The sequence below is a fragment of the Thunnus thynnus genome, chromosome 11, assembly GCF_963924715.1.
Source record: "Thunnus thynnus chromosome 11, fThuThy2.1, whole genome shotgun sequence".
In the NCBI taxonomy this organism is placed as follows: Eukaryota; Metazoa; Chordata; class Actinopteri; order Scombriformes; family Scombridae; genus Thunnus; species Thunnus thynnus.
This window is the reverse complement of record NC_089527.1, coordinates 30,079,219-30,088,260: the sequence shown is the minus strand read 5'-3', so window position 1 is coordinate 30,088,260 and position 9,042 is coordinate 30,079,219. Positions and strand designations below refer to the sequence as shown.

The 9,042-nt window shown below is 35.8% G+C and overlaps 1 protein-coding gene across 1 annotated transcript in view; it reads left to right on the top strand.

Moving 5' to 3' along the window:
* LOC137193151 (interleukin-1 receptor type 2) overlaps nucleotides 1-5,220 on the top strand; it is an 8,904-nt gene extending 3,684 nt beyond the window's left edge. Inside the window, exons 4-10 of the mRNA XM_067604387.1 lie at nucleotides 620-794; nucleotides 2,295-2,475; nucleotides 3,046-3,150; nucleotides 3,473-3,538; nucleotides 3,665-3,800; nucleotides 4,412-4,557; nucleotides 4,989-5,220. Coding sequence (XP_067460488.1) covers nucleotides 620-794; nucleotides 2,295-2,475; nucleotides 3,046-3,150; nucleotides 3,473-3,538; nucleotides 3,665-3,800; nucleotides 4,412-4,557; nucleotides 4,989-5,134 — 955 coding nt within the window. The 3' untranslated portion in view covers nucleotides 5,135-5,220. The remainder of the gene's footprint in view (nucleotides 1-619; nucleotides 795-2,294; nucleotides 2,476-3,045; nucleotides 3,151-3,472; nucleotides 3,539-3,664; nucleotides 3,801-4,411; nucleotides 4,558-4,988) is intronic.
* The last annotated feature ends 3,822 nt before the right edge of the window (nucleotides 5,221-9,042 follow it).

Genomic DNA, 9,042 nt, shown 5'->3' with positions numbered 1-9,042 from the left:
TGATACAGCACTCCTTTTGTTGTTTTGGATGCTTTACTGAACTGCATTTGCAGACGGTGATTTAAGAAACTCTACAGTCTTGCAACCAATAAGTGACAATGCAATTTCTTCTCATGGCAGGTGGTTTTTCTCAATTTAGCAAGCACAAAGTCACAGTAGATATATGGAAACCACCACAGTATTTATCTCCAAAAATAATAACGCAATAAGACAGGGAACAATGTGTGGACTTCATAAATAAATTACAAAAGCTTTTTTTTAAAAGAAAAAAGAAAAAAGAAAATAAAAAGGTGTTTTCTAACTAGTTGTATTTTGCATAGTATTTCACATGTTTCTGTTTTTTCCTACCTTCTGTTTTGAATTCAGACATACTCAAGTTATCATATATATATATATATATATATATATATATATATATAATTCACACAATATCATATAATGTACACAAATATAATGTTTTCTTGTGAACATCTCTTATTTTTCCAAAAAGGAACTTTGTTCCTTCTTTCATATCTTTCATAACCTTTTCCTCCATAGAAAAGGTCAAAGGTCAGATTCACTGCTTTATACCTTCTTGCTACCTGTGATTTAGGATTTTTGTCCTCACTTTTGTCTTCAGAAATGAAACCTACTGTATCACCGGGAGTATCATGCTACATGTGTACAAGTCCAGTTCTCTGAACATGGAGAAACTATCCTATTTAATTGAAGTCAAAGTGGGAGAGGAGTGGAATCTGAGTTGTCCATCTTTACATAACTTCAACCTGACAGAGAGTCAGATAGAGTGGTACAAGGTGAGTGTAAAAACACTTTTTACATTGACCTTTGATTTCAATTATCTGTTGGCTGAGATTTTCAAAATGACCTGTCTGACATTTTATTGTGTGTGATTTCAACAAGAGCTGATTGGAATTTGGTATATTAAAAGATCTTTATTTTAAAGTCTGTGTAAAGCAATTATAAATATGTGTTCTGGGTTTGTCACACTACAGAAAAATGTGTTATTAACCACCCAGCCAAATTTGAATGATTAAAACAATTGCCAAGAATATAAAATTAGGTTTCATAATTGTGGAAAAATGAGTGGTATTCTCTGCTCTGAACAGCAACCGAGTTAATGCTCATACCAAACTCCCATATTAAAATACACACTGTAAAGGAGGCCTTGTGTGTAGGTTTAAGGCAAGCAAGATAGATAATATTTTAAAAATAAAGACATTAGGAGCCACTGCGTAATTCGCACATATTTAGTAGGTAAATGTGGTCTCAGTAAAACTGTAACTTAACAAGAGATCCATAAGCAATCATCATTATGTCAAATTGTCATTTTTTTCAATGGATATTGGTGTCGATGTTACTCACTTCTCTGCTGAAATTTCCTTGCCAGCTTCATTGTGGCAATCACCCTTATGCTAGTAACTCTCTAGGTCATTGAGCCACCATTTCAGGCCTGGCCAAAAAATCCTGAACACAGAAACAGTGGAAAACAGTTTAACGCTCTAACTCCACAATTCAGTATTACATAATTCACAGTCACATTTTCACGTTTTCAGCAATTATTTTCTAACCCGTATAATATGTTTAAAAAGAAATCCCTGATTTTCCTTTACATAGACTTTAATTTAGACGACAACAACTCCCTTTTCAACCCATTTCCAACACAAATAAACTTGTTAAATAAAATATATTTTGATTTGTTGCTGATTTATATCAGCAGTGTATGTTTGATTTCAATATACTGACACTCTCTATTCTTGAACATTTTTGAAGTTTTTCCACTTGTTCTAAGAAATAAAGACACAAATGACTGAGATGGAAATTTATGCAGCGTTAAAACTTTGTCATGTCAGGTGTATTTTTTTTATAAAGCCCAGAATCACACATTTGTCTCAGAGGGCTTTACAGTGCGCTCAACACTTTAACAGCTTCAGTTGAGAAAAATGTGACATAATAGAGCAACTGTGCTGCAACTCATTTAATCTCAGAAAGCAGCTTAAACTGAAAAATGTTACAGCTGTTTAAAGTAAGACTTATCTATTCATTCATTTATTATAAGGTCACCATAGCAACACATTTCTACTAGTTGAAGTCTACAAGAGTCATATGTCAGTAAATGGCCCATTAAAATGTTTGTTGACACATGCTCATGTAATATTGTACCAAACATTTTCCCATTTTATGTATACTATAGAAACCTCATACTGTACATCACCATGTATATAAGCATTCAAACCCTCAATTCCTGTTGTGACAGTATCTTGATATGAGTGACGCAGTATTTTGCTTCCTGACAGGGCACCAGCCCCACTCCCCCTCAGCTTGGCAGGGAGGGCTCCTTCCACCAGAATCTTGGAGGTGATCTAATGATTCCTGTTGTAAAACCATCGCACGCCGGTTTCTACACCTGCCAGTGCAGAGTGCTCATCAACAACCAGCAGTACAAAGTCAGCCGAGCCATCCTGCTCCGTGTGCAAGGTGGGTGATGTGTAATGTCACCACACTCAATATGTCTTTTAAATCAACTATTTAAATCATATTCTATCACAGTTTGTTATTGAGAAACCTAATTATGACTACTCATATAAATAAGGGTGGGTCATTATTTGATAATATTGATTGATGAGGGACACTGCTGCACTGCTGATTGTCAGGTCTGCTCCCTTTAATGATAAAAATACAAATATAACTGTATTTATATTTTATATATTTAATGAAAGGTGAATATGAAAATTATCCATCAGTCATAAGACACCAAATAACAGTAATGATTTGGAGATATCATTAGTTTGTGTTCTTACAATACCAGCATAAATTATAATCCAGCCCTGCCCTCTACTGGCCTAACAGGTGCATCACACAGAGTTCGGTTAGGGACAGGGAACAGGAAGCTCAACCTCACACAAAACCCAAACACTCCATAAAAAGTATATGCAAATAATAATATAATAATAATATAATAAGAAATATAATAAGTCATCGTTGCTGTTGGTAAGATTATGTGTACATGCTTGTTTCTGAATATATGTGTGAATTTCTGTGTACCAGGTCCAGACCCAGCTCAAACTACAACTACCACTGTGCCTGACATCTCCATGACCTCTGAGCCAGGGTTGATCAGCAGCAGCAGCAGCAGCAGCAGCACTGTTCACAGTGAGTTGAACTCTCATTATAAATTTATTAAGACCATAACAATAACATGAAGTCAGTGAATAGTGAATGTAATAAATATTATCTTTTGGGTTTACTTCTCTTTGCCAGCTAGTTATCATCTCATTATGCTAAAAATAAAGCATTTCATTCCGTACCAAGATGACAGCAATTTGAAAACATTTTTTTTTTAAACATTTCTACGAATCAAACTTCCATGCTGGAACAATAAATTGATGCTGCTACCATCAGATTATTTATAATGTAAATTTTGAATCCAGATGTTCGTATCTGTTCATTAAATGTGTTTTTCTTCGTGTCTCAGCTCCTACACTTAAGCCACCTGTGATTGTCTCACCACTGAATGGAACAATATTTGAAAGTCCGCATGGTAAGTGATGAGATGATGAATCTCAATGAATGGACTCTAAAACTTAAAATCAAAATGAACACAAACTAGATTGACAATATTGATTAAACAAAGTCTAATGTCCAAGTGTAATGTAATCTCATTTAGGTTCAGGACTGGAACTGTTTTGCATGGTGCTCACTGGATGTCAAGCTGCAGATTCCACTGAGGTCACATGGTTGGTCAATGGCCAATCAGTGGAGTCATCGTACCTTGATGGACGGGCTCTGCAGGGGGCAAGGAGGTAATTGTTGTTGTGTTTGATGGATGCACTGAAACCTGAGGTCAAACCAAAAAACCTCAGTCTGGTTAGGATAATGAGAACTTAATCTAATCTTAAACTTAAATGTGTGAAGTAGTATGTTATCCTACAAAATGCACAATAACGCACTTTGTTGCCCTCCAGATGGCAAAAGTAGATGACTAATTGACTTAAGATTAGACTGAAAATTACTTTCAAATTGGAAAACAAATTGCCAAAGTGATTTTTCCAAGGATTTATTATTTTTCAAAAAATGGTTTCTGAGGTGTTGCTGCAGCTATTGCAAGACATATTTTTGTTTTACTTTATCAGTTATGGGTAAGCTGTACATTGCATTGTGGGACAATTATGTCTGTTAAGAGTACATTAGATTTTTTGTTCTTTAAAAATGCATGCTTTATTTCCCATTCTTCCAGCTAAATATACTACAATAAATATTAAACAAAGATAATCAAAACACTGTTAAAACTGATTATTACATAAACATCTTGTGTAGTTTCACCCTTGATGTACATCTGATACAAGATAATACATTACCGCATCATCCACATCAGTAACAACATGTAAACAGGTGTCTGTCTCAATGTTTCCAGGCACACTAGGGTGTCTGAAGGGTGCCAGATTGAGTTAAGGCTGATTGTTGTAGCGATGACAGAAGAAGACATACAGACGGAGCTGAAATGTGTTGCTCAGAACGAAGGAGGGAGACGGGAAGTCGTCACACAGCTTCAACTAGAGGGTGAGTTGTGTGTGCATGTATACACACACACACACACACACACACACATATATATATATAAAGTGTGTAAACAAGACAGAACTGCTAAAACACTTTTGTCACTGAACATATTGGAACCAAGGATGTAAATACTCCTTAAAACAGCATGGACACTCAGAAAAGCACAAAAATATTAACCAGTATGTTATATTTTTGGCCATCATTGGTGTCGGTTATGATAACATTATACTCACTGAAAAAATTGCAGGGGAAGAAGCACACGTATTTCTTGTCCAATCTGACTTTGTTGAGCGATGTCACCATGTTCTTTGATCTCAGTAATTAACATAGTGAGAACAATGTTATCATAACTGATAGAACCAATGGCCAAACCCAAGAAAATAACATCAGTCTTGTAATACATTCATTTACCTCTGTCCATCTCTCCTCAGACTCCACGTTTACATGGGTGGTGGTAGCTACAGTGGCGGTGTCCTGCTTCCTGACTGTAGTTTCTGTCTTTCTCTATGTGCTCTTAAAACCAAAAAGGAAAATGAAAATGGATTACTTCCTGGCTCGGCAAAACAGCACCTTCTAATTCTGCCAGTGTACACACTCATTCCACAAGGAAAAGACCCTCTTAATATATTTGCAGTTGCATCAATAGAGCGTTTTCCTGCAGCATTTGGTGTCATGCAGTAACATTAGCAGTGGTTGGTGTTCAACTCTTGCTACAGAGATTCAATGTAGAATTCAGTGTTTTTAAATCAGTAGCTGCTCATGCTGTTACCCACTGTCCTCCATTTCCTTATCCATGAATGAGCATTACACAAGGAACTTTTGATTCATATTATTTGTACTAATGTGGTAATTACATTTGGTTTCTTTATACAGTTTCAGTCATTGTAAGTTTCCTTTCATGAGATACAGATACTTTCAAGATACAGAAATATCCTACTTAAATCTAATATAGAATCACCAAACTGAGGCCGCTCACTGACACAGAAGTTGTAATATCTGGTCAAATTCAGTAAAGGCTTCAACAAAGGCTACATCTGCATATACTGTACATATATACAAAACTTTCATGTCAAATCATTTCATTTCTTTGTTTTTGTTTGAGTGTTCCAAAATTCAAACACTCCATAAGAGAGTTATATATACAGTATGTATAAGTGCAATATATTTTTGTAGTTGAAAAGTGTTAAGACAATTTGATACATAACTGCTCTATCAAACGTATTTAACGATGTTGATGATCTGACTGCTCTGGCAATTCTAAAATCTAACAATACATCATTATATATGGTTATTGCATATAAGACATTGTTCGGTAAACTAAGTAGAGCTAATAAATAATAGTTATTAGGGTAGAAAGTACAATCTTTTCCTCTGAAACACAGTGGAATAAATGTATATTGCCTTTAAAATGGAAATATTCAATAAATATGTACTGTACCTAAGAGTGCCAGCTTCTTCAGTTACTGTATTTTGTTATTTCCTTGATTTATGTATTAGATTTCATCGTACCTAATACATTTTGGTATTATTGTTACTTTTAATGACATTTTGGCTTCATTTACAATATATTAATGTTTAGCTGTGATTATCATATGTTTTACATTTGATCTTCTATGAAATGATTCATAATTTTTATTATTTTATTATTATCTAGTTTCTCTTTCATACAGTAATTTCTGCATGAAGCACTGTGTGTTGTTACATTTGATTTGATGAAAAAATATTTTCAAAAGGGATAACGTTTCTTAAAACATGAACCCCCTTTTTGAAACGCTTTGAAAATAAGAAGCAATATGAATAAAACAAGGTAGGTGGATTTGCAGAATAGAGAATCTTTAAATACAATAAATCAGTGTGAAGAAGTTTATCCAGAGCATCAAGAAAGGTGATAGGAGGCAGACTCAATGACTTGTTTAATAACTAAAATAAAGGTGATTAATTCTGACCAGTGTAACCAAAACAACTGTTTCAAAAAATGAAATGAAAACAAACAAATCAAATTAATCTTAACTGGCTTAACTTAGGGCACTCAACTCAACAGTCGAAGGCAGGATCATGTGTACTTAGCTACACGGACATCCTCTTTTCTTTTTGCTCTTCCTCAAACCAACAACTCTCCCCTTAAATAGGCCCACCAATCTGTCTAGACAGAACCATATTTCTCACAGGGGTGTTTCAGTCTCCCACACCTATAACAGGTAAACAATAATGTTACTTGTATCAGTTAACATTGTTTATACATACACATCATCCACAGCATATAGTCTTCACCTTACGCCATACCATAAATCCCCCCATACTTGGTCCAACCCATGACATCACTGGTGATGTCAGCGAGAGCTTGGGTGTCTCCCTCTTTTATCTCATGGGAAGCATGGTAGCTATGGTGAGTAATAAAGCAAGCTAATATATAACTCATATATAACTATGAAACTCAGGACTTAAATCAACAAACAATAAGTGAACTTAAATAATACTAGTCTGTCTTGATTAAACCAGAAAAGCAGATGTAGATATAACAAAACAATGCTAAATGCAAACAAAACCCGTGACATTATGTGAAAGCAATGTTACAAATAACAATGTTAAACTGGCTAAACAAACAAATGGCAAGTATGATATTTCTTGCACTGAAACAGGCATGTTTTCGGCTTTGTAGCAATTAACTTTTCAGAAATTAAAGGGTGAGGGGCATGAGACTGGAATGTGTAATAACAATTTCTACTCCACAAACATAAGAACACTCCACTTTCTCAGGTGTGATTTCCAGAAAAGAAACGTCATCTTATATTTGGGCTACTATGGAACCAGTACAATATAAAATGAGGTCACTATAAACTCATTATTAGAACGAATCATTGCATAAGTACAAATACTGTATGCCCTCCGGCAAGCTCAATCCAATTATTACTCTGATCTGATTACTAACAATGGAAACAACCCTACATTTTCATTTAATACTATTGATAAGCTCACTAAAACAACCCCACCCACACTGTTTTCTGCTTCACAGCTGAGGTTTTTAACAGCTTTTTCGTTGAAAAGATTAAACTAATTAAGAAAGATATTACTGGTAAGGCTGTGTCCCTCTCCTCTGATCTCTCTTGCCCTCTTCATCTCTCTGTATAAAGCAAGGAATATCTGTATGTCTGTATTTGTATGTATGTATGTATGTTTGCATGTATGTGTGTAAGTTTGTCCTTTGCATATCTTGAGAACTGTTCATCCAATCTACTTCACACTTGGTGTGTGTATTGCTGGGGACACAAGGGAGTGCAGTGTTGAATTTGGTGCAATTTGGCAACAAAACATGTTTTAACAAACTTGAAATAAACAAGAACAAGGGCTCTGCTACTGCATGTCATGGTCAGACCTGTACAACCCCCTGCCATGAGAGAGATGAGGGGACGACATCTCTCTTCATTTGATAACGTTAAAAGTTATACTTTGTATATGCTAATTACCAAACCATCAGCCACTTTTTACATTTTGATTCAGTTAATTTGAACACACTCTATCAAATTGCGTCAAACCAACCACGTGGTCTGAATCCCATTCCTGGTAACCTCGTAAAATGACTGCTCACTGCGGTAGGAAGCCCTCTTCTCTACACCATCAATGAATGCATCAGTTCTGGCATCATTCCCACTGCTTTAAAAACAACCTTGATTACGCCCTTATTAAAAAGACCCACCTTGACCCACAAACTATAAACAATTGCAGACTGATTTCAAATCTCCCCTTTATGTCTTAACTGCTAAAAGAGTTGGTTGCTAGCCAACTCACTGCCCATTTATCCAGTAACAACCATCTTGACGAGTTTCAGATTCAAACACTCTACCGAACAACCTATTAACTGCAACGGACTCTGATTTTACATCTGTCTTGCTGTTACTAAATTAATGCTGCCTTTGACACTGTGGACCACAACACCTTCTTAAAACGTCTTGAGAACCTTATTGGTCTCATGGGGCTGGCATTTCCTGGTTTCATTCATACCTGAAAAATAGAACACAAAGTGTTGCATACAATAATACTATATCTTTCTCCTTTAAGGTCAAATACGACATTCCACAGGGATCAGTTCTTAGTCTACATTTGCTGTGTGTTTACTTGCTGCCCCTGAGTCACATTTTCAAAAAACACAACCTAATTTATTGCTGCTATGCTGATGACACACATCTATCCTTCTGTAACAGTCAAAAGCCCCTTTCACACATGCAGTCTATCCCTGAAATTTTCAGGAACATTTCCTGCATGGGGTCATGTGTGAATGGGAGCAGGGCCTAATATTCAGGGAAATCTGCACCGCCAATTTCCCAACTCAAGACCTAGTAACATTTCAGGGAAAATGCTGGTACAGCTGTGTTGTGAATGAAAGCAGTAACATTTCAGGGACAAGCACATAAAAGGTTACGTCCATCTGATGAAAGACGCTTTCACATGGAGCCAGCAAACCAATCACAAGACTTGATGTGTGGGTGA